The sequence below is a fragment of the Tenrec ecaudatus genome, chromosome 10 (genome assembly GCF_050624435.1).
Source record: "Tenrec ecaudatus isolate mTenEca1 chromosome 10, mTenEca1.hap1, whole genome shotgun sequence".
NCBI classification, from domain to species: domain Eukaryota; kingdom Metazoa; phylum Chordata; class Mammalia; order Afrosoricida; family Tenrecidae; genus Tenrec; species Tenrec ecaudatus.
The window spans coordinates 48,113,315-48,140,284 of NC_134539.1; the positions used below are offsets into that span (position 1 = coordinate 48,113,315).

Consider the following 26,970-nt stretch of genomic DNA (forward strand, 5'->3'; position numbering starts at 1 on the left):
CACACAATTTATTTACATATCACACTGACTGTTTTCCGTGTTCTAAAACTTCTTTCAGCACACATATATGTAAATCATGTCATTTATTCCAGAAGTAATTAATCACATTCAATCTTTGTGGAGTCCACTAGTTTACATCTCAGAGGGCACCAACGTATCTGTTGGTTTTAGAGCTTATGGTCCGAGTGAGTGACAAGGGCATCGAGGGCCACTGTACACTCAAACCACTGCCCCCAAAACATTCAAACTAATTATCCCATTTAATCTTCCAAACAACCAATGAGGAGCAAGAGTTAATTTGACATGAATCATTAAGCATTGGACAGCAAACTATGCTAGGCATTATACAAAGGTCAAAATTAAACAAGAACTTGGCAGATTCACAGTCCAAGTTCAGTAGTCACTTGCTGCTGGTGGTTCTGTGAACTATAAGCAGCACAGGATGCAAAAAAATTGTTTTTAAATCACAGTCATATAAAAGGTGTCAACCAACATTCAGATAACTAAATAAATATAGATACACACAAATACATGTGTATATATATGTGTGTATTTATATTTGAGCTACCATAGAAGTAAAATATCTGTTATTTAATTTAATAAAAACAGCATTCATGGTAAATCAAACTGTGTGTCAGTCAGACCATGGACAAATGTACTTAACTCAATATGTTCTTATGGTTTTCATTGATCATTAGCCACATTGGGCAACTCGGTACTTTTATTTTAATCATTGTATCAGGGGCTCGTACAACTCTTATCACAATCCATCCATCCATCCATTGTGTCAAGCACATTTGTACATCTGTTGCCATCATCATTCTCAAAACATTTGCTTTCTACTTGAGCCCTTGGTCTCAGCTCCTCATTTTTTCCCTCTCTCCCCACCCCCACTCCCTCATGAACCCTTGATAATTTATCAGTTATTATTATGTTGTCATGTCTTACACTGTCCAATGTCTCCCTTCACCCACTTTTCTGTTGCCCGGCCCCCAGGGAGAGGGTTAAATGTAGATCCTTGTAATCAGTTCCCCCTTTCTACCCTACCTTCCCTCTACCCTCCCAGCTATCGCCACTCTCACCACTGGCCCTAAGGGAATCATCTGTCCTGGATTCCCTGTGTTTCCAGTTCCTCTCTGTACCAGTAAACATCCTCTGGTGTAGCCAGATTGGGCAACTTCATTGTTTTACTAAACTTTAGATAGATAAGCTAATCTTGCACGTACATGTGGCCGGGCATGTCCTGCGGATGTTATCTAGTTGGAACTGGAGCAATGACCCAAGTGCTAGTCGTCCCCCTCACAGATCTACAGGAGGATCCATCTAACCAGAAATTGTCTCGGTCATGCATCACCCTAACCTACATACATAAGAGGCATTCCAGTGACTAATGTTAATGTCATGCCCAGAATTTCAGAGATGACATACAACCCCGGGTTACAGACACTAAACTGCTTTACTAATTGTAGCAAGAGAACTATGGGGGCTTTTTGTTGAGTTTTCAAGGTGAAAGATGAAATAAAAAATTTTAAAATATGATCAAATATTCACTGGACTATTGAAAAACAAACAAAAACTGACTGCCTTCGAGTCAATTCTGACTTATGGCAACCCTACAGGACAGGGTAAAACTGCCCCTATGGGTTCTCGAGACTCGAACTCCTTATGGGAATAGAAAGCCTTGCCTTTCTCCCAACTGGACTACAGTCTCTAGAAAATGAAAAGTTCAATTCGATAATAATTTAAACATTGGGTAGACATATAAAAAGATACCCCACTTTAAGTCAAGAGAAAAGCTCTGATCTGTTTCATTACTGATAAGATCTCCCAAGACCATCACAGGACTTGGAATTTCTTAGATGTTCATTGCCTGTTTGCTAAAGAAATAAATTACCAAACAGACATTAATAAAAACATATTCTTTTTGAGTACTACCAAAAAGGTTTTTTTTTCACTCAGATAAAATAATCCTAAAGACAAACATTGAAAATTATTATTTAGGTCTGGATGAATAATAAAACCTTGCCCTTCACTTGGAAACAAGAATAACTTCTTAAGCACATCCAGAAAAATGATGGAAAAATTGATTTCATTGAAGTAGCTATGGCTTTCACAGAATGCTATCATTCCAATATCCTAGTTAGCACTAAATCTACATAATACCCTGATATCCTCACAAACAATACACTGAGAGTCATATAATATAAAAAATAGCTTATTTTAAAATAAAATAACTATATAACTATGTATGGAAACAAATTACATAAAAACACTTTTTATCTGTAAAACTATAATACAGAGACCGCAAGGCAAAAGGTCAACATTTCAGATTGTAAGGAAACCTTTAAAAAGAGATTTGATTATTCAGGAAATTTCAACATCATAAAACTAAGCTCATTACTGATATCTTTTCCATCATCGATACTGCACCACCGAGACCTCTACAAGAGGGCTTCAAAAAGTTCATGAAAATAATCTAGTGAAAAGCAATGCGATTCTTACAATAAATGTTCTAAAGCCCCTTATATTTCCCTACAGTCAGTTCTATTATCTACTGTAAGGCAGATATGCTACCATCACAGACATTTGCTATAGAGGTGCCTCAGCCTTTTCTACTGGCTGCACACGTGTGGCGAATATTCCGACTGCTACGGTCCCACTATGATGAATGAATACGTTGGGACTCTGTACAGTATGCTACATAGCCAAGACAGTACTTACCAAGCACAATGACAACGGTCTTCAGAAGACTCATCATGGTGTCCCGATTCCGCCGGGGTCCAGAGCTATGCCTAGACATCCTCATAGTCCTCTGGCGAACATAGCCAAAAATATGAGCGTACAGAATCACCATTACCACAAAGGTCACCAAGTTGAAAATGGCCCAGAAGACTAGATAGGAGTCACTGTAGAGCGGCGCCATGTTGGAGCAATGCTCAACGTCACAGATACAGTTCCAGCCTACGCTGGGGATAGCACCCATCACAATGGCCATCGTCCAAATGACCACAATCACCACCACCACCCGCCGGTTGCTCATGCGCGTGTGGAGCTGCATGCGGAAAACCGTAATATGCCTCTCGAGGGCTATCGCCAGTAAGTTGGCCACAGACGCTGTCAGACTGGTGTCAATGAGGCCCTGGCGAAGGAGCCACGTGCTGACGGTCAGTCTCCGAGTGTTGGGTCCTGTGTTGAACATTAGGTAGAAGTAGGCCAGACCAGCAAAGAAGTCTGCGGCCGCCAGGTTGGCCATTAGGTAATAAATAGGAAAATGGAAGCGGCGGTTGACGTATATCGCCACCATGACCAGGAGGTTGGCCAGCATGATGAAGACACAGACGGTGATTCCGAGTCCCATCACCAGCTTGCTGACTGTGTTCCATTCTGTGGCGAGATACTTTCCACTCCGGTTATAAAAGAACGCAATAGACTCGTTGTAGAAGCACTGGGGTTCGTTCATGGCTGGGAACTAAAAGAGAAAGGAGGGAAAGGGTGAAAATACAGGAAAGCAAATGGACTCCCCCCAGGCCACCCCCCAACAAACCTAAAAGAAACCACAGATCTGAATTTAGACAGACAGCTACAATAAATATAGCCAAAAAAGAAAAGAAACAAAATGACCCCTAGATCCTGCATACCATTCTGTGATTATACTGAAATTCCCAAGTTTCTCATAGGATGTGTTCTCTAGATTAAAGACAGTGGGACCTAAATAAATGACAAGGTCTTTGCTTCGTGGTTGCACTTCATTGACGTCCACTAGAAAAGCCACATGACCCAGAAATCGTACTTAAAATACATGAGATGGACAAAGATTTCGCTGAACATTGCAATTGGGATATTTGTCATAATGAGATCTATTTTGCCCTGTTATTTAGGGGATCATAAACATGGCTGGTTTATAGGTAGGGTATTATTGCCCTATTATGCTATATTTATATTTTCACATAAAATATTCGATCTGTGACACACAGTTTGGCACTGCAAGACCCCACACGGACCGTCAGTCCCAACATTCCAAAGCAGTCACTCTGCAACAGAGGTTCCTTTGGCAAAGCCAGCATTTGCTACCGGCATTCCTGTGGTCAGCTCTGTCTACCCCCGGGCTCTTTATCCCTAGAATAGCCTTCCTCAACCCATCGATGACATTTGAAAACTTCTATGTTTCATATTTGGAGGTACATAAGTGTGTTACCTAATGTAGCTACCAAAGAGTAGCTGACGCTTGATACTGCTACACAAGAAGTGAAACATATTTCTACTCTATGAAGTGTATCTTTCAATATATAAAGTTATACATGTTTTATAATTGGCCATCTTTTTCAACATCAATTATATTTGCCAATTAATAGTTTCTCATTTGAAAAGATTGAGGCATCATAGAGTAGCATAATATAGGCTTTCAGTAAAGCTATGAAAATAAAATTGCAAAAGGAAAAATAATGAGACACTAGAAAATTATACATCGAATAGTATAAATCATGTTTTACCTTTAAAGATTCCCTAAAACTTTTTTTACTAGAAAATAGTTCGTAGAATTCACATTCAACCTTTATCTCTTGCATTGTTTCACAAAAGTTACTTGGCACATAAGGCCACTTCGGCACCTCATTTATCAAATATCTATGGACAAATGCCTACAAAGTCATGAACATTCCCAAACAGGAGGATATGCATACTAACTTGTCATTCTTCTGACTCATCGAAAGCAGGGGGGGGGGGGATTTCAGCAAACTGCGGCCCATGAGCCAAATGCTGTGCTTTTGGTACAGAACGTGTGGCTCTGCAGCCAAATTGAAAAAAAAACTGAGAGGATGTTACTCCGATCGTGGTGATTTAATTTGTTTGTAAAAACAGACTTACAGCTATATTCATCATCAAAAGGGATATTTCAATATCTATCTTGAAGTATAATGCTGTTTGTGATATAATCCTATCTATCTGCCTTCAAGGAAATCCAGTCAATATAACTATTATTCAAATTCATGCACCAATCACAAAAGCTACTGATGAAGCAATTGAATTTGACCAATGTCTTCAGACTGAAATTGATTAAACATGCAATCAATATGCATTGGTCATCACTGGCACTGGATTGCCAAAGTTGGAAACAGAGAGAAAGGTACAATAGTTGGGGAAACGGCTTGGTGACAGAAACAAAGCTGGAGACTGCTTACTGAATTTTGCAAGACCAACAAATTGTTTATCACAAACACCTTTTCCAATAACACAAGTGGTGACTATACATATATAAAATATAAAAGAACAAACAAATCTATCTAAGAAGAAATATAGTCGGAATGTTTCTTAGGGGCAAGGATGGTGAGATTTTATCTCAAGTATTTTGGACTTGTCAGAAGAGACCAGTCCCTGGAGAGGGACATCCTGCTTGGTAAAGCAGAAGGCCAGTGAATAAAAGGCAGGCCCTGGACAAGGTGGGTGGACACAGTGGCTGCCTCCAAGAACTCATACGTGAAGAACAATTGTGGAGATGATGGAAGACTAGGTATTGCTTCATTCTGTTGAACGCAGGATGGTCACTAAGTTGGAACTTACTTGTTGGTACCTAACAGTGACAAACCACACCTTCTGATTCTTCCACATTAGGTTTCACATTAGGTTACGTTAGGTTAAGGCAGGTCTTTCCTTGACCCTTGTACTTCTTCCCAGTCGCTTTCACCCCCCTCCCTTCCCTTTCTTTCACCGATTTCCCCCTAGTTATTAGTTTGCAAGTTGTTCATGGTGACAACTTTAAAATGATCTACAGCTGTCAAACTTTTGAGCTCTTTATTCCTCTTTCCATCAGCAGCTGGCCAAAGATGAAAACAGAAACCATCAGATCGGAGCCTTCACTTTCTCCTAGGAGCCAGAATTACCTGTTCAGAACCCACCCTGCCTTCCTCTTCGGTCATAATGGGTAGGATATGCCCTCTCCCCTCGTAAGTGCTTTGAATGCCATTCCCGTTTACTAGTTTAAGAGTTTGGGTTTATAAATAGTTTCATGTATCCTTCCGCATCTTCTATTTCTCCTCCTCCTAACAGAATTTTTTGCACAAACTTTTTTGAAACCCCCTCATAAACTTAAGAAAATCTAGGGGATTTTTAGCTATATTTAGGACAATAGAACTGAATTGAAAGAGGAATTAAAAATTGTCTGCAAAAAGCAGCAGATTTGAAGGATGACTGGAAGAGGAGTTGGCCGAACCACCAACAGCAGTGAGAAGGCAGTTTGAACAGACTTCTTTACTTCTCCCAGATCCAATGGGCTTAGGCAGAAACTCATACCAAGCTCGGGTAGAATCCAGTACAACCATTCTTGAATTATACACCAATAAAACAGTCATCGCTACAATGACAGTAAACAGAAACAAATATCAGCATAGTAGGAAAAAAACTGGAATCCCAATGGGGATGATTGAGTATAAAAGGGAGGAGAAAATTCTTCCCTTAGAAGTTGACTTAAGAACAAAAAAGGGGGGAACAGATTAAATTACATTACATTTCTGATCGTGTTTTGTTAGGGCGCTATCTGTGAAAATAGCTCGTCTTTATGAGGAAAAGGCTGGGAAAGGGCATATAGACATTACTGGTTGCCTCTTGCTGCTGTAACACATTCCTACAGTTTGAGAGACTTACAACTGTAACTTATTATTTTAAGATCCTGGAGGTCATATGGCCAATATGAGTCTCACTGGGCTAAAATCTAGATATCCTAAGTTTCTAAAGCAATCGATTTGCTCGACTTTTCCGGATTCTAAAGCTGTCCACATTCCTTGGTTCATATTCTTCTTTTGTCTTAAAAGCCAGTATGATCCTTTCTCAGATCCAGCTACTCCGGAGTTGGCTCTTTGGTCTTCAATTTCCACATTCAAGGAACTTTGTGCTTACACTGGGCCCATCTCGATAATCGAGCTCCTGGTCTTTGCATAGTTCATTAAAAAGACTTCACTTCATCTTCTCCAGCCACCATTTTGTCTTAGAAGAAGTACAGTCAGAGTGCTCCTTAGAAGCAAGGATGGAAAGACTTTGGACATGTGGTCGGGAGAGACCAGTCCCTGGAGCAGGGCATTCTGCTTGGTCAAGTTCAGGGGCAGTGAAAGAGAGTAAGGCCCTTAAGGCGATGGATTGACGTGGCTGAAACAATGGCTCAAGCAGGAACATTTATTAGGATGGCGCGGGAATGGGCGGTGGTTTGTTCTGTTGTGCACAGGGTTGTTATGGTTTGGAACCGACTATATGGCACCTGACAGCAACTGCCACGTTTGAACTCTTCTGTTGAGTTCTACGTCATTTCTTCCGTCGGTTTTAGCTGTATTCTAGAGCAGCGATTCTCAACTTGTCCATCACAACACATTTGGGGGTCAAATGACCTTTTCACAGGGGTCGCCTAATACATCCTGCATATCAGACATTTGCATGATGATTCATAACAGTAGCAAACTCACAGTTATGAAGTAGCACCAAAAATTATTTTATGGTTGAGGGTCACCACACCATGAGGCACTGTATGAAAGGGTCATGCATGAGGACGGTGGAGAACCACTGTACCAGAGCAAAGTCTCAGAGTCACTATTGACTTCTACTTGAGTCTTTTCTTTCTTTCCTCTCTTTTTAATGACCTTTTGTAGACAGACCAAAAGGCAGCAGTTCAAACAGACCAAGGGAATGTTATATGATTTCACATCAAGGAAGATGTAAGCCATGGATCTATCCATCCCATTCAATCCATAGACAGAGCAAATAATACACAAAGCCAAACTCTATGAAGCGAATGCAATGGCTGGAATGGAGAACGACTCAAACTGGAATATGCCTCTAGGGCTTTGTCTGCTGACAGATAAGAGGACCCAATACACTTACTAATGACTGAAGAGTACAGTCTGCAGTATGGCTTACGCTTCAATATAACAAACACTGAAAACCTCACAGGTGGACCGATAAGCGACATCTTAATAAAGGGAGACAAAATTTGAGGTTGTCAAGGATTTATTTTACTTGGCTGCAGGGTCAGTGTCTATGAGAGCAGTCATCTGAACTCAAAGGACATAATGCATTGGAGAAACATCTGCTGCCACAGGCCTCCAAAGTATTAAGGAGCAAGCATGCCACTTTGAGGACTAAGGTGGGCATGACCTACCCCAAGGTATTGTCAATCGCCTCCTCTATTTGTTAATACTGCAAAGCGAATAAGGAACATTGGGGAAGAATTGATGCCTGCAATGATGCTGTTGTAACAATATTGAATATACCATGGAGTGTCAGAAGGACAAACAAATCTCATGTTGGAAGATGCATAGCCAGAGTGCTCCTTCAAAGAGAAGATGAGGAGACTTTGTCTCTTATACTTTGGACAAGTTATCAGGAGGGACCAGTTCCTGGACACACTTTGGTGCTTGGTCAAATGAAAGTTAATGAAAAATAAGTTGACCCTGAAGGCGATGGACTAACAGTGGCTGTCACAATAGGGTGGAGAGGATGTTGCAGGGCTGTGATATGGGATCGCTGTGTGTCAGAATTGCCTTGAGAGCACCTAACAGCAAGAGCCACAATCAAGATACATCAAGCCACGTTCATTTCTTCTATCTGCTTAAGTATAACCAAGTGCTTGGGACCTTCACTAGGAAAGTTCTCTGCCAAATTTTTATGCCTATCAGCTAGCTGGGCATTATTTATGTTCCATAATTGTTCTGAGGCTCAAGTGTATTACTAGTAAAACTACTGATGATCTCTGGGACCTGTCCTAAATTATGTAAAAAAAATTTAATTAGACTTTCTACATGTTTCAACCTGATCACCTTATTTCATCTCATTTATTTCCAACAGGTTGGCAAAATTGAACAAACCTGTAAACCTGAAGAATTGGTGAAAACTGTCATACCGTGCTGGCAGGGAGGGTATTCAAATGGCTTAAAAGTCAGCTTGGTAAGAACCCGTACATTTTGACATTAGACCAAGAAATTAAGTTCTAGAAAAACTTATATGTACAAAAATTTTCATTTCTGCTCTTTTATAATACCATCATCCTAGAAGCAAGCTATAGATCCATCAACTGGAGAAGAGATCAATTACAACATAACCAGAAAAGGTACAACACAAATCAGCAGATGTAGAATGAAGGAGACTCCCTAATTTCCACCTGCTAGCTTGTGGAGATGCGTCTAAGTGTAGAAATATTGAGACCAACCATTACACACTGTGACTCTGGAGTTAGGTAGTCACTCCGTTCACTAACAACCAGCTCCTACTTGTTTTCCTATGGGACTCGAGCACTTAATACAAAGGGTCGCCTGATATTTGACAGTTGCTTTATTGCCAACCTAACTTTTCAGGAACTAATCGGCTCCGTGGCCCTTTTGTACGTAATCTTTGTGTCCAATGCTAAGGAGCAGGCATTCTCTGTTCACTTCTCTCTCAGCCTACCTAGGAGAATCATCTATGCAATCAGGATAAGTTTGGCTTAAGATGAGTTCATAATTGAGGCTATATAATTGCCAAATGACATACAGTAAATGAAGGCTGATTCTTAAAATGATAGTCTTATTGCAGCAAGGTGCAGTTCACGAAAGACAGAAACAGTCTAGACTCTATGATTATATCTCCAGGGCTGGTAAAAACAGCAGGGTGTTGGCCCACCTTAGTGTTTCTTCCCCCCCAAAATTGCGACTTTAAGGTTCAAAGAAATATTGCTAAAGAGCCTTAGACCAGTGGTTCTCAAACTTCCTAATGTTGCAAACCTTTCATACGGTTCCTCATGTTGTGGTGACCCCCCAACCATAAAATAATTGTTGTTGCTACTTCATAACTGTCATTTTGCTACTGTTATGAATCGGGCGACCTTTGTGAAAGGGGTGTTTGACTCCCCCCCCCTCCAAGGGGTCGCGACCCACAGGTTGAGAACCACTGCTTTAGCAGCAGCATGAAAAGAAGAACAAGCAGAGTGCACCCTAGTCAGCAGTAAGAGGGGCGCCACACCCTCTCTAAAAGATAAAGGAGCAGCTCTAGTCCTCATTGCAAACAATTCAATTAGAAAGAAGAAGAAACAAAGTGATAGGTCTCACTTGTGGTTTACCCTAGGTGCCCTGTACAATTGTGTCTTATGAATAGAAAGCTCAAAACGTATCCTCAGATCCCTAAAGACATCCTCTCCCCCTTTATCATCGCGTTTAAACACCAATGGGGACTAGATGAATTTAGATCGCAATATGAAAATAGATTTAACTTCTAACAGAAACATGCTTCAAGGTAAGTAAAGCAGAAATTTCAAATGTTTATCCCCACATGCATTTATTCCTGGCAGCGCCTTGGCATTTTCCATGAAGTGTTTATCTAAGTTGGCTTCCCTTCCTTGGATGGATCTCCTGGCTCAACACATAAGCACGGCATCTACACGGACCACATGCAGGGGAACTGCTGTCGCCCCTTGGAGAACTCCTAGAATAATCACAAGGGCAAAGGAAGAAACTATCAAAGGGTCGTTTCTATACAAAACATGTAGCACGTACCAGGCCATTTAAGCTCATGTTTAGTTTTAACTTTAGCGAGTAAACAAGCAAAAGCTGGAAGAGATGCCAATACTGAAGATCTGGCTGTAACATAGAATAGCCTATGGAATTCTCTAGCCCTCTAATATGGCAACAAATGAAACACGTGTGACAAAGCCCCATAGGGGGTTGCTATGAGTTGACACTGACCTGATGGCAGTGAGTTCGGTTTTTTTGGCAATGTAATATATTTTGGTATAAAAATCTTTAGGAAACACTGTCTCCAAATATGTGTCTTCCAACAGATCTACTATGGAAATGGGCGCTGGCAAAGAATTAAAAGGAAATCTGTTGATTAAGATTCTATTCAAGTTCATAAAAGTCAAATTGTAAGGTCAACATACCTTTGTTCCATTGACATCAAATCAAAATACTCACTTAACAAACAAGAGAAGGATAAAATACCTTGAAAAAGACTGACGGTAAAGATGCCTTATTAGGCTCGGAGGTGTGAGAGCTAAGTACCTTTGAAGTTCTCAGGCTCTCATTCTGACGCCTAAGAGCAGCTGTGGGTTTGAGAGAGTTTCAAACTGGATCATTCTGGTTTGACCCCTGGCTGAGAACGTGTACTTCATCTCAGACACATTGGATCAGAATCTATCTTGTTAAAATGTAGACTCTGTTTCAGGACGTGGTGGTGGTAGAGAAAAGGACCTATGGTGGAATCAGTGGTTACTGCAAGATCAGCACTAGGAAACCACTAGGCCAGGGGTTCGCAGCCTTCTTCATGCCGCGACCTTTTCATACAGAGCCTCATGACGTGGTGACCCCCCCCCAACCATACAATTATTTTTGTTGCTACTTCATCATTGTCATTTTGCTACTGTTATGAATCGTCATGTAAATAGCTGATATGTAGGATGTATTTTCATTGTTACAAATTGAATATGATTAAAGCATTAATTAAAGCATTTGTTCAGTAATTACAATTCATGAAGTGTCATTTTACCTCCAGTACTACTGCTTTCAACACAGCAGCTGCTTTCTACACAGTAGCTGCTCCCTATACATGTGACTGGTGTGCATAAGTACATTATGGCGCCAACCCTGCCACATGCACCTGTATTTGTATGGGGCATATGTGATGGGGTTGTCGCGATGATGTCATCATTCCTGGTACTCGTTTGTGGGGGTATCTGCACGTGGGCGGACCCGCCTGGAGACGGATAGAGGAGCAGTGTCTTGGTGTCTCTATTCCTATCTACAAACATTTCCTTTCAAGCTTCATACTGACAAGGAAGCTCTTTATCAGCTTCTTCATGGCTAAAACTATAAATCAGCTACAAGCACTGCTGCTCATCTGGTTCCGGCTCTGTTTTTACCCACCTGCAAAAGATCTAGGCTATTCTCAGTACGAAAAAGCAAAAATCCTTATAGTCAGAGTAACACAGGGAATACAAATTTGCCCCACTTCAAAGTACAAGCCCTGTCTCTCGCTGACTAAACAGCAAGCTGAGCAGGAGGAACAATGAAAGCTTTCTTTCCTATTATTGGGTGAAACAATCGAAGGCTATTTGCTCATATTAATGAGTTTATATCTGATGCTAAGCAGCCTTGTGTAAAAAATGCTCTTTGTTACCAAATGAATAGGGTAGCAAACAAAACCGAAAGTTTTGGGGTTTTTTTCTCTTTTTTTCTTCAGAGAAGGATTTGGGTGCCTATCACATGTCAATGTGGGTTATCTTTATACAGGTCCCTGAAATCACTCTAAAAGAATGTAAGTTGATATGTCAGATGACACCAGACTATGTGCACTCATTTATCATGAACAATGTATTATGCTTTGCCTACAGAGAGGCTGTATTTACATTATTTTTACCTTCTCTGTACCTGGGGAGAATAAGTACCAGGAAGAATACATCAAGATAGGTTTGGGGGCAGAAGCATATCCAGGGTATGGCATGTGCCTTGCACGCCACTTGAGGGCGGAGGGAGGGCACCAGTGAGCAGTTTCTATTGGCCTTGGAAGTTTCTCTTGCCAGCTGTGAGGGGTCACTCAGCAACGTATAACTAATTGCCATTGGCATTGTTTTGGGCAGTTATTCCTCTGCTGAGGAGCAAATGAACATCATTGTTGGGCAACGATACATGAAGAGTTGACACATATACTGTAGCTTAGTATAGTAATAGTCTAGTGTTGCTAATAGAAACCACAGATCATCTTTCCTATAAAGCCAAAACTATTTACTGCTACCAAAAAAGGTGTGCTGAGCCCTGTACAGAAGATAACCATTCCCCAGCCAAGAGACAACTGGAAAAACCTTTGAAAAGTGATGGGAGGGAGTGAACCCTAATATAAATTATGAGCTTTCATTAATAATAACATATTGATATTGGTTTATCAACTGTACTGAATGCTACACACAAATACCACATGTTAACAATAAAAGAAATCTTATGCAAGGGTTAAGGAGGGTATATAAGAACTGTATACTTTATGGAAATTTTCTAGAAACCTAAAATTACACTGTATATTAAAGCATTGTTTAAAAAATGACATATGGATAATTGGAAGGCCCATTGTTCACAAAAGGATTCTGGGAACCAAATGACCACATAGTTTGCCTATTTCTCCAGAAAAGCTGACTCTCTCCTCTTTGAGCTAGTATTCCTAGCTTATAGTTGACTCCTTCCAAAAGGGCTTGACTCTCCCGATTAGCCGAGGTTACCAATGTCCCCAACATATGGCGAGAAAAATGGGATTCAACTACCCTGGGTGCGATGAGTTAACAAACTTGCTCAACTAAACTGTCAGAGTAGGGCTTGAATCCAAAGGTGAAAGTTCAAAATCATATTAATTAATAATATGTGGGTTTCTTCAAAATCAATACTGTATTCCCTAAAATGGCTTGCAATAAACTTCAAAATCTTCTCTAGCCTTATAACTTAATGCAGCGAGCCCCCTACTACCTGAAGTGTGCGCCCAGTATTAACATCCAGGTTTTGAAGGTGAAGAATTGATTTATAGCATTTTCCAACTTCCATGGTGTAAATACTCCAACACAGTTGATTTCAAACTACCAGCATGAAGTTTATCAGGTTATGAAATTCCCAACGATGCAACTATTAGTTCCTTTGACCTTCAGAACACCCATACTTCGTGCCCCACACCCCACTAAACTGCAACGATGCTGAACTACCTTGTTTCTAAATGCTGTGCTCTTTCTCATCTTGGTACACTTGGCATTCGCACATGCTACTTCCTCTCCTGCCAGAATAACTCCTCAGACATTACTGCCCAGCCTGAGAGTCTCCCTTCAACAAGTATTCCCTAATCCTCCAAATTTGCTCTGCTTTATTCCTCCAGCACTTACTTCCTGTAACATAGCATTTATAACACTCAATGGAAATTTTTCCTTATGTAAATATCTTTCATTGCATTCCACCTGGGGGGCCTGAGTCTGTTTATCTTGTGGTTTTGGGTGTGGTTTTTTTTTTTCTTGTCTCCAGACTGGCCACTGTGTTTCCTGGACAATCACTTCATAACTATCATATATTGAGCACTCTGTGCCAGACATTCTTCCATGATTTAACATGTTTCATTCCATCCTGAAAACAACCTTATGCGGTGGGTTTACTATTATGATGCTCATTTTGAGGCAGCCATGGAGGCACTGATAGAGCTAGTGAAGCTCTTTCCCCAAGTATCAGGCAATATTAGAGCCCCAATCTGAACGCATCCAGTAAGACTCAAGAGTCCATGTTCTTAGCTACTTTGTATTTCTATATAGGAAGTACTCACACCCTCAGTTAAAAGAATCAGTAGGTGCCTATCAGAAAGGTTGACTGCATAGTGGAAACATAAATTAAAACAAAAATACCAACCCTTGTGCACTTTGAGGACATTTAGACGTCTGAGGACTAAATTTAGAAATCGCAACTCCCTCAGAGTCAGTGCAGCCAGTGGCTTCACCTGGGAAGGTTCTCTCCGGTCACAGTGAATTTTTTCATAAAAGCAGTTTCACTCAAACCTCGTTTTACCTGCTGGCTGATTTAGCAGAACAGTGTGCGGCTGTGAAATGTTGTTTCCTGCTCAAGAAAAAATGCCGCAGAAACTGTGCAGCTTACGAGGACAGCACTGTGGGAAAAACTCAAACGTATGAGTGCTTTTCTCGTTTCAAAAAAGGCAAAATGTCAATTGCTGGCAAACCTCATTCTGGACATCCATCAACTTCATGAACAGATTAAATGTCAACTCACAGTACATTTGGAGTCCGTTCCACCAGGTCAGACTATTTATTAATCAAGCTTTCTATTTAGAGGTTCTAAAAAGATTGCCTAACAGTGTGTGACAAAAAGGCCTGATTTGTGGCAGATGGGGGACTGGTTTTGCCACCATGACAATGCACCTGCTCTCACAGCCAATGCAGCGCACCAGTTTTGCCAAAAAACCAGCATGTCTCTCTTGCCTTATGTGCCTTACTCACATGAACTCACTCTGTTTAACTTCTCTTTCTTTCTGTGGATGCAGAGGGACATGAAAGGACAGTGATTTCATGACAGAAAAGGTGAAGAAAAAACGAGGGAGGTACTGTCAGCCATCCAAACAGATGAGTTTGAAAATGTTTCCAAGAGTGGAATCGCCGATTTGACAAATGGATTAAGTGTAATTGAGAGTATTTTGAAGGAGATAAGGTTGGGTTTTTTACTAAAATTAAAATACATAGCTTTGAGAACAGATTTTCGGTTTGGGGGGGGTACCCTCTTGTATATTTTAACTACAAATAGCCTACCTACAAAACTCTCAGAGCAAACCCAGTTACATTAACGTTATATATGTATAAAGGCAAATTAAATAAAAAGAAACTAAAAGAAAGGTTTAATATCATTTAAAGTTAAGTTTAAAGCAAAAGTATTAAAGTGAAACATAGGGAGTTTCCTTTGTTGATGAACCATAGTGAAGAAATCCAATAGCTATGTACAAAATAACATTGTGTTAAAATAAGATGCATACACAGAAAAGGCTATTATAAAATGTGAAAAGTATACAACCAGAAAATCTCATTTCTGGACAGTTCTTATAGGTAAAAGCAAGTAATAAATTTATAAACACTAGTAATTTTCTTGGATTGGTCACATACTTTTTAAGGAAATATGATGTGAAGACAAAATTTTAAATCTTAATAAATTCTAAGACCCAAATTAGTAAAAGACTTACTATAATCTCACCACAATAAAATATAAATCACAATAACTCAAAGAAAAATTACTTTAAATTAATAACAAACACAAATATCCTCTAAAAATTGAAGAAGTTCTAAACAATTTTTGGAGCAATATAAAAATCAAGAGCATTTCAGAATATTTGAAGAAAACATCGATAGCATAACCTGTCCAAATATAAAGGTTGCACCTAAAACTGTAAGAAACACATACTACAAAATGATAGTTTATAAATTATCAAGGGTTCGTGAAGGAAAGGGAAGTGGGAAGGGAGGGGGAAAAATTAGGAGCTGATGCCATTTGCTTAAGTGGAAAGCAAATGTTTGAGAATGATGAGGGCAATGACTGTACAAATGTACTTTACACAATTGATGTATGTATGGATAGTGTAAGAGTTGTATGAGCCCCTAATAAAACAATTAGAAAAAAAAAGGAACACATATTCTTAGTAATTTTTTTAAACAAGAAAGGATAACGTATATGGATATATGAGCATGGGTGAGTGTGTGCAAAGAAAGTAAAGAGAAGGATTTAATAACCACACAATTAGAAATAAATTAAAATAGGCAAATGAATATGGGGGGAAAAACATTGCCATTGAGTTCATTCCTACTCATATAGCAGGCTTTTGAGGCTACAAATCTTCATGGAATCAGTCTCATCGCTCTTCAATGGAGTCGTTGGTGGATTTGAACCACCGACCTTGTGATTAATAGTCCAATGATTACCACACAGCACCACCAGTGGAATAGAAAAGTTTATTCTTTTCTATTAGAAAAACAGGAGTCAATAAAGTAGATAATCATCTACCTACTTTAATCAACAGGAAAGAGGAGAGCTAATGCAAAGAATAAGAATAACTTACCTATAGAGACAGAGGAGATTAGAAAAATATCAAGTAAAAATCAAACTATATATAAATTCAAAATTATGGGCAAAATCAATAATTTTATAAAAATTACCAAACTGATCCAATTATACTGATTTTTCAAATGGAACATATCAATTGCCAAGTAGAAAAAGTTTAAAATATCAGTTACTTCCCAAACCAGTGGCCTGTCCAAAACTTACCCAAAAAGGTTTTAAAGTTCTTTCAAACTTTCAAGAAACAAATTCCATGATAAAGTATGACTAAGCAAAGTAAAATTACTCTAGACTCATCTGATACTAAAACCAATAAAAGAAAGCACTCTCACTTAAAAATATTTATAAATGCTATAAAATCCAACAGCATATTAAAGAGTATAAGCAGTACAAAATGTCATGACCGGGAAAATTGTTCAGAACCAGTAAGTTCACAAATAAACAAGTGAAAGTGAATGGAGAAAAGGAAAATTCCATGCTAAAACTGTAGCTGATAAAGCTCAAAATATAAGCTCATTTGTAATTTGTATGAAACAAGAACAGAAGGTTAAGTTCAACGGCCAAATCTCAGTTCTGATTTTAGGAGGAACTGCCCGTTGCCTTAGACATGGATGCAGAGTCTTTCTTGAAGCTGTCTAATCTAGCTTCCATAAGACTGCGCCTCGCTGTCTCCCTTCCACTCTGGCTACTCTCTGGTCTCGCTGCGTTGCTACCAGCTTCTTGACGTCATTATGTTCCAGAGCTCGGTCTTTATAGCTCTTTTCTTTTTTCACTTTCACTTATAAGCTTGGCATAAATGGACTGACAGCTTACAAATCTATCTCCAGTCTGGCCCTCTCTCCTGACTCCAGACCTCTGTATCCAACTCTGCTGGACATGTCCACTTGGCTGTCCCACAAGCATCTCACTCTTAACAAGTTTTCTTCTACTTGTTGGTCTTCAACTGCTGCTTTCATGACCATTTCTATGCATACCTCCTTGATAATGTGGAGACCAAAATAGGAGCAGGGTACGTGTCAATGTATAATTTTAAAATACAATCAACGTATTCTCTAGAGTGACAGTAGCAATCTGCCTTCCCACAAAGAATTTTCAACATTATTCATCTCCCTAGGTGTTTATGTTTAATATGACCTCTTTCTACCTTTGGTAGTGTTAAACATGTTAATTAAATGACTCATATAAAAATGTTTATATTACTCACCAACTGATAGTAGCTTGTGTAAAGACAAGTTGAGGCTGGGGAAATGCTGACAGATGAGAGTAGCAAGGCTGGGATGTTAAAATGCTTTGCCCAGCAAACCTGTGCTAGGGTCTAACTCACTTTATGAAATGCTAAGAACCGTCATTACATGGGAATAGCAGCACTGGGCTTTGAAATGGTACCCTTAGGGGAGAGGAACTAAATCCCTTTACTCATTCATAAAGTCTTTCCTGTGTCAAAATTAAACGAAAATTTATATTCAAGGGTAGGGAAATAAAAGGCTCAAGGTAAATGAAGTGTTGAAATAGCAATGGGCTCTTTCCAGAAAGAGGAATGCATATGGCGGTCCTAACACTAAATACGTCGGGATGCAATCCAGCTTTCAATTGTTAAAGAACAGCAAAGACACCCACACGTCAAAATCCCAAGGCCTTTTACAAAATCAGTAACATCTACAATAAAATCAGTCTTTAAAATGTGCCTCTCTAGTCTCTCTTTCCCCATCTCAGTCTCCCTTTCTCTCACATACACACACCTACTTCAAACACACACACACACACACACACACACAAATTTAGTAGCCACAAAATGATACAGGAAAAAAAAGTGTGGAAATAACCACGCATTCAAGAAAGAAGAAAATGTTCTAAAATTGAGCAGGGTAACAATTGTACAACTCTTAATATAATTGAACTATCATATGATATGTGGATTAGATCCCAATAAAACTGTTTTGTTTTTTTAAATGTGGAACATTTTGTATTAGTAACATTAAGATGGTCTTTTTTTTTAAACATTTTATTAGGGACTCATACAACTCTTATCACAATCCATACATATACATACATCAATTGTATAAAGCACATCTGTACATTCTTTGCCCTCATCATTTTCAAAGCATTTGCTCTCCACTTAAGCCCTTTATATTAAAATGGTCTTAAAAGAATGGAAAATAACTTTGATATGTACACACAACAGAATACTGTGTAACATTAATGAATAACAACGAATATACAAGGCACCTCATAATATGGATAAATGTAGAGATTTACTGAACAAAATTCACTAACCACAAAAATACAAATATATCACTCTCTTAAAAGGTCAAAGGGCGGGAGAGGACGTCACAAGCAAGAACATAAAGTGATAACTTGGGTGAAGGGGCAGGCAACTGACAAGAAAAGGGAGGTTGGCGAAAACTGAAGGGAGCAGGTTCAGAGTTAACAACAACAGAGGCAAGAACTGTCATGTGCACAATCCTGTGATCGTGGTGATTTACATACGTGCAGATGCTTGGATAGACACACAGTGGAAGGGATGTGGGAATGAGAGCGGGAGTATACCCATGAATACATATTTGGGAGAGGATTAGTGCATCTGTGTTTACCTTTGCTGCAAGTATGCCCATGCATGTGGGGGAGCACACATGGGCAAAGTTCTGAAAACTGAGCCCAAACCAGGTTCCTTGAAGAAAAGAGTCAATGAGGTTTTGTTTTGTTTTGGGGGGGGGTGTCAAGAGCATTGTCTTGATCCATTCATGTAATATAGATCACAAAGATCACGCTCGATGTCCTACTTTGGTGAGAATGACTGGGAGCTAAAGCTCATTAGCAGGCATAGAAGGTACGTACATCTACTGATCTTTCCCCATCTGGAGGAGACACGACTGATGAAAATCAAGACATATGGAAAAATGTAGTCCAATGCACGCCACAACCACGAGACTAGGAGAAGTAGATGGTGACTAGAACTGGCGACCACTGCACCAACTGCTCTGGAAGATCTTGGCTAGAGCAGGAGAGAAGTACGCAACACAACCCCAAATCCTGAAAGAAACCAGGCTTGCTGCTGGGATGGAGACTAGTGAAGCCCTCAAGACTGTGGCCTAGTCACCCTTCATTGCTTATGTGAACTAAGCTCACTCCGTGCCACACCAATCAAGCATTCAGCATCGAAGGAGCAGTATTCACCGAAGGGCAGAGGTTCAGAAAGAAGGAAGAACACACGCAGGTAGCAGGGGGGAAAAGGGTAAGCGTTGGTCCATTAAAAGGGACTGCACTGAATGCAGTCAAAGGATGCATGATTTGCTTCGTATCAAACTGATGTTTGCTCTGTAGACCTTCACCTAATCCACAAGAAACAAGTTTTAAAAGGTTGCTATCAAAATGTCCTTTTCTTTAACTTAGGCCTAAACCTGACCATCATGAGTAAGATGGAACTGACATTCATCCTGATAGAGGGCAGGTCAATGGGAGGGAGCCCATGTGCCTGGGTTCAGCACCCGCTATGCTTTATACAGACTCAACTCTGTTGTTGTTGTCAGATACCATTGAGTCAGTTCTGAAAACCAATCCTGCACCTTCCCTCCTCACAATCCTTGCTGTGCTTGAGCCTGTTGTTGTAGCCCCTGTGTCAATATTGAGGGTCGTGTGTGTGTGTGTGTGTGAAACCTCATCTTCCAAGCAAAAATGTCCTTCTCCAGAGATTGACCCCACCTGAACACATGTCCAAAGTACATGAGACAAAGCCTCAGCAGCTTTGCTTCGAGGGCACATTCTGGCTGTACTTCTTCCAAGACTTTAAAACCACCCTGGAAGGTGTGAGTGCATAAAGGCAGTTGAAGCTCAGAGAAGTTGGTGGGACTAAGGCTCCTTATGTGGCAATTAGAGAAGCAGGAATGTGAGCTCAGACCTACTGACTCCAAAGTCGGTCGCCCACTGTACCCTTCTTTGTGCTGAAGCGGAAAGAGTCCAATAACACCCGGCTAGATCAGAGTGTAAAATAAGCTGCATAAAGACAATGCTCCCACCATATGACTTCCACTTCATTCAGCAGAAAAAGTAATATTATATGACGGCTGTTCAGAAGTTTCGGGAATTACACTTTGCTTTCAATACTTCTAGAAAAGGTCAAGGCAAAATACAGAAATGTAACAAAAGAGAGAGGTGAGGAGTTAAGAGAGAGGAAAAAGGAAGGGGAGACCAGGATAACACAGTATTCATGAAACACTATGAATCAATCTGTTATGTCTCATTAACTTCCAAAAGGTCAAGCGAGGGAAAGCAGCAGGACTTACCACTGATCATCCTGATTTGGAGCTTGATTCCAATAATAATAGTAATCAGGCAACAGAAGCATTGAAAACCAAGGCCGACTAGGACAGAGACCAGCTGACCACAATCACTTGCTCATTGTCCCAGCTGGCTCCTGAACTCAATGGTAGCTCCTTCACAAAAGCACTATTATCCGAGTACGCACCACATAATAAAGGGATACATATGATCCCTAGAGTCAAATACACTCTCAAAAACCTAACTTAAATGTAACAAATCTCCAGGTAGCCAGCCTCAGACTAAGGGAAAACTCCTACTTACCCTTCAAGGTCATATACATTTGCCCTCACTTTCAATCAGATCAAAAATGCTTGATCACAATCACCTTTACTTGTTGCACATGCAGCTTGTAAATCATTGGAAAGGCTTTTCTTGCACTGCAAGCCAAAAACCCAACTCACTGCCATTGAGTGACCCTGGGAAGTCAGAGCAAAACTGCTCTCTTAAGGGTCCTTGAGGCTGTACATTGTTGTGGAAGCAGAAAGTCTCAACTTTCTCCCACAGAACAGCTCGTGGGTTTGAACTGCTCATCTTGTAGTTAGCAACCAACTGCATGAGCTTCCACACCTGCCCCAATTTACCTACAAGTCTGATTGAAAGACACACTTGGGCATTAATCCCAGTGGCATCGTGCATTGAACAAACCATCATTAGCTCACACCTTTACTAACTTGGTTACTTACCTTGGGCTGTGAAATGACAGGGGTTGAAGTAGGGTCGGCCACCATGGTTGTGTTAATGGAGATGCCTCGGTTCCAGCACGAGAGCTCTGGGCACAGAACTCAATCTCTCTCTTTGCTACTCAGAGTGCAGTCATGCCAGGAGAAACTGTGTACCTGAAAAAAGGACCAGAAAAAAAAGAGGAAAAGTCAATTTAGCCTACAAGGATTAATTCACTGGTGAGAAGCAAAATCCCTTTAACCGAAGAAAATTTCAGGTCAATTTAAAGATTGACTCTGGTAAGTAGCATCTAAATTTTAGATGCTGAATCGTAGGTAGCATCTATATTTCAGTTTCTGAAACATAAAACCATAAATCCTGTCCCATTTTGCCAAATGATACTAAATGGATATGTTTTCATGTTTTGAGAGGCCGTTTCACGTGGTGGGGGTTGGGCAAAGGGCAGGGGTGAGGCCATCCTGTTGTTAATCAAGAAAGGAATGGGACAGTGCAGAGTTGACTGTTCTATGCACAAAGAACAAAGACAATAATGCCATCAAGAGTCTTAAAACCCCACCCCTTTCAACCCTGTCCTTTTGCAGATAAGAAAGGACTAGAACACATTTAATTCATGGCAGAACTAGGAAGCCCAATTCCCAGACCAATATGAAACATAATTTAATATGTTCCATGATGACATTCCCCCAAGGAACTTAGTTACCACTTCAAGATTTAAAAGGCAAGAAGACATGGGAAAGTCAGAGGAGTTTGCCAAAGGAGTGAGTCAGGGAAGCACTTGGATAGACAGATGGGAAGCTTAAAACACCAGAGCTACAAAATAAGGAATTCTCACTCACTACCATGGAGTCCATTCTGACTGGCAGCAATCTGTAGGAGAGCACCAACTGCCCCTGTGAGTCTCTGAGACCGTAGCTCTTTATGGGCATAGAAAGCCTCGTCTTTCCAAGCCTCGTTTTTCTAATGTGTGAGAAAAGTCTAAAATCCTTTGAGTATCCACAATAAGCATATGACACCCATTACTATTATATTAAGAAAATTCAGAAAGAATCTAAATTCCTTACAGTAAAGCATCACCTAGTTTTGTCAAAAGACAGAAGTGATGTTGTCCCACTTCACTTTAGTTTAGAGGAGAAACATTTAAAAGGTTTACTTTAAGAGAGTGCTTGCCTACCTAACAATATCATTCCCCTTATTTAAAAATTATTTATTGAGCAGCTACAGTGAGCGAGGGGCCTCATGAGCAAAGGTAGCCCCTTTTCAGGGAGTCCATGTCTGGACACACGGTTTCCAGCTTCACCAGTATACAAGCGCATCTCTAAACACATCTGCAAACTCACTGCCCTTGAGTCCATGCAGACGCACAGCCACCCCTGTGGGATTCCGAGAAAGCCCAGTCTTTCTCCCACGTGCCGACCACGCCGATCGCAGCCAACCCTGTACCCACGACACCACCCAAGCTTTTAGACTTTGAAAAACAATTCTTCTCACAATGGTCAAAGTATTGGACCCAAAATCAGAAGACCAAAGCTCCATTCAATAGTTGAGGTAGATTCAGATATTTTGTCAAAGTTCTTTAACCCCCAAATCCCGAGGGGTTACCTGAGCCTGCCTACTGAAAAGTCTAGGCCCTCTCATGTGTAGCTACTTCCCCCAGGCATCATTCTATGCCCAACCCTTGTCTTCCTTGTGGTTTGGGGGTGCCATTCAGTTCGTTCTGACCGATAGCGACCCTGGGCTGGTCCATGGAATGCAACACTGCCTTGTTCTTCGCCATCTTCACAATGGCAGTGCAAATCCTAGAGTGCTGCTCCAGGTTAGCTGGATGACATTGAATGAGCCACATAACCTCCCAAGAACAGTCTTCCACAGAGGTGACAGAGGTTTGGTAGCCAATCCCCTAAACTTTAAATTTGAATTTTCAGTCTGCCTTTGTGTACTATCTTTCATACTATGGTTCCAATGTAGCTGTTTAGAATTCTTGTTAGATGCCATCAAGTGTGTTCCTACTCACAGAGATTATGTACAAAACAGGGCAAAACATGCCCCCGAGGGTCATTATGTTTGAGCCCCTGGCCGCACCCACTGTGTCAACCCTCTCATTGAAGGCCTCCCTCTATTTCACCCATCCTCTCACACCTCTTTCTTAGCAAACATGCTATATTTTTCCAAGGTCTGGTCTCTCCTGATAACATGTCCAACATTCATGAGACCAAGGAGCCTGCTGGCTTCTTCCTAGACAGGTTCGTCTGTCCTTCTGGCAGTCCATGGTATTTTCAGTATTCTTCGCCAGCACCATCATTCAAATGCATCCATTCTTCCTCAGCTTGTTACTCCTTGTCCACTTTCACATGCAAATGAAAACAGCAGAGCTTTGGGGTGGGGCACCTTACCCCTCAAAGGAGCATCCCTGCTTTTCAGCACTTCCAAGAGGGCTTGTGCAGCAGATCTGCTCAGTTCAATGTGCTGTTTGGCTTCTTACCGCTGCTTCCGTGACCACTGACTGTGGATCCAAGCAAAATGGAATCCTTGACAACTTCAAACTTGGCTCCACTTACCATAATCTCGTCTATCAGTACAGTTGTGAAGATTTTCATTTTCATTTTATAACTTCCTATGTTCTTCCCCTCCATCAGGGAAACTATTTTTATGAAGCAATATGTAGTAAAGCTGTCCATCTATTTTGAAATGAGATTCAACAAGAATTTGAGGAACCTTAGAAACATCGATGTTCTTTGTAGGCCCCATTTCCAGAGGGGGAGGAAAAAAATCCCACCAAATGTAATGAATAGCCCAGAAAAAGCATCTACATACATGGGCGGCCCTTTCCTGTCTAATGATGGTTGCTAGAGTGCTGAGCCTACCCACCAAAAATTCTAGGCCTTCTCATGTGTCGTAACTTAGCCCAGGCATCATTCTGTGCCCAACCCCTGTGTCTTCCTTGTCATGTATTTATAACTGGCTTCCTTTTGCCTTATTATATGTACGGTGCACAGAATTAGAGGGTAACTTAAAAAGCAGCTAGGTGAAGTTCCCTTCTTAAGATTCATATAGCATGCTTGTGTCCAATATCATTTCTGCTAAACTAAGCCACTGAGCAATATATGCTTAGACTACTTTCAATATGCACTAGTTTTCTAGAATTACCTCAAGCGGGAATACCAGGGACTCACACTGTAGTCAGGTGTCTCTAGCTGGTACAGTTAAGTAATCACCTAGCCAAAAGGTTGGTAGTTAGAACCCACCCTAGGGGCCCTGGAAGACAAGTCTGGTGATGTGCTTTCGAAAGGTCACAGCCTTGAAAATGTTGGAGCCCTTCCCCTGTGCAAACACTGGGCTGCCAAGAGTTACTACCAACTGGATGGCACCTAATCACAGCACCCTGCAGGTAGGAAGGGGTTTTACATAGCTGTGGGTGTGACTCACGAAATAAACACATTATAGGTCTCTTGCTAACATGCCGAGAAAGCAGAGAAGTTCAACTTAATGAAAACCTACTAGGTGTTGGGTACTGAAAGAGTCATTTTACATACAGTTTGAAGCAGTTTATCTTAGCTCATCTCATTGGCTAAAAAACTTGAAAGTGCTGAGACCAAACCACAGGATCAACTCCACAGCCCAAATGTTCCACAGACTAATTCCCCATGTGAGCGAAATTCAAAAAAAAAGAGATGGAAATGACTTAGAGTCTTTATAAGCAGAAATATCACAGTCCAGAAGCGAGCAGAGAGTAAAGGTCATTTGTCGTTCGGGGTAACTATTTTCCCCAAGCCCTGACACAGAGAGCCTTGTGTTACTCTCATCCTTATAAAACTTTAATATGTGTCCCCAGTTTTGATTTATGTGCCATATCCTTGAGATACACAATAATACAGATTGTTAGTATTATAATTTTCCAAAAAAATAAAAGGGTGTCTTCCCCTAAAGTACTTAAGATATATCAAGTTCTGAGTCTTTAGTTGAACTTGTTCCCATCTTGCAAGATGCTTTATAAGAGTGTAGAGTTGCTCAAGTCTGCACATATAACTTTTTAGTAATACTATCATGTTGTGTGTTACATGTTGGGCCGCTAACCACAAGGTTGGCAGTTCAAAACCACAAGTTGCTCTGCAAAAGAAAGGTGAGGGTTTCTAGCTCCAGTAAAGATTTATAATCTCAGAAACCCAGAGGGTACAATTTGCACCAATGAAGAATACAGCTTTCCTCTAGTTCCTAAATGCTTCCTCTCCCTCGCCCCCACCCCCTCACTATCATGATCCGAATTCTACCTTGCAAGTCTGGATAGAGCAGAGGATGTACACTGGTGCAGATAGGAACTGGAAACACAGGGATTCCAGAGCGGATGATACCTTCAGGACCAGGGGTGTCAGTGGCGATGCTGGGAGGGTAGAGGGAGAGTGGGTTGAAAAGAAGGAACTGATTACAAGAAACTACATGCGACCTCCTCCCTGGGGGACAGACAACAGAAAAGGGGGTGAAGGGAGACAAGGCAAGATATGACAAAATAATAATTTATAAATTATCAAGGGCTCATGAGGGAGGGGGAGCGGGGAGGGAGGGGATAAAAAGAGGACCTGATGCCAAGGACTTAAGTGGAGAGCAAACGCTCTGAAAATGATGAGGGCAATGAATGTACAGATGTGCTTTATACAACTGATGTATGTATGGATTGTGATAAGAGTTGTACGTGCCCCTAATAAAACATTTTTTAAAAGAAAAGAAAACCTATCCTATTAAATACACATACTGTATATACTCAAGTATAAGCTAAGGCACCTAATTTTACCACAAAAAATCAGGGGGCTTTTTCAGCATAAAAAAAAAATGTGCTTAAAAAAAACATGACTTATACTCAAGTATATACGGCAACTCTAATGAGCTAAGGTACAAATTTTCCCAAAATATGACAGCAAAAAATGGAGAAAACTTTCTACCTTTTTCAAAAAGGAGTCAAAACATTCTCTTATTAAAGTTGATAAAGAATTTTAAAAATGGAAAAAGAGAAAACAGGATAACAAAAGAGCGGGCATGCTACATTTCTTTCCTAGGTTCTTTCTCCTTCCCACTGTCCCCACAATAAACAGCCAGGCGAACAATCCCGCAAGAATGGAGAACACTGTCCTCTGAAGTGAATTCCTCTGGGGGGAGCAGGGGTGTTCACGCCGTTAGATTGGGGCCGGGCCCACAGAGCTCTCTATTAATTTCCTGCTTCATGCCGGAGAACAGCCCCTCTGATCAGAGCACACAGGAGCAAAGGGAGACGGAAGGAGGGATAAACAATCCATAGGAGAAAACAATGGGAGCAATGGTTCCAGGGTGACATGGGAGCGGGGAAGAAAGAGGGGTGGTCAACCAGGAACAAGGGACCAAGTAATCTAAAATCAATGGTGAGGAGGGTATAGGATGC

General features: G+C 40.7%; 1 protein-coding gene across 6 annotated transcripts in view; it reads right to left on the minus strand.

Moving 5' to 3' along the window:
- Positions 1–26,970, minus strand: part of LPAR1 (lysophosphatidic acid receptor 1) — a 138,844-nt gene that overhangs the window by 49,403 nt on the left and 62,471 nt on the right. For all 6 annotated transcript variants that reach the window (XM_075560302.1, XM_075560304.1, XM_075560300.1 and 3 more), the window contains 2 exons: positions 21,569–21,721; positions 2,722–3,469 (listed from right to left, as the gene is read on the minus strand). In XM_075560302.1, the coding sequence (XP_075416417.1) occupies positions 2,722–3,469; positions 21,569–21,613 (793 nt within the window). In that variant the 5' untranslated portion in view covers positions 21,614–21,721. The remainder of the gene's footprint in view (positions 1–2,721; positions 3,470–21,568; positions 21,722–26,970) is intronic.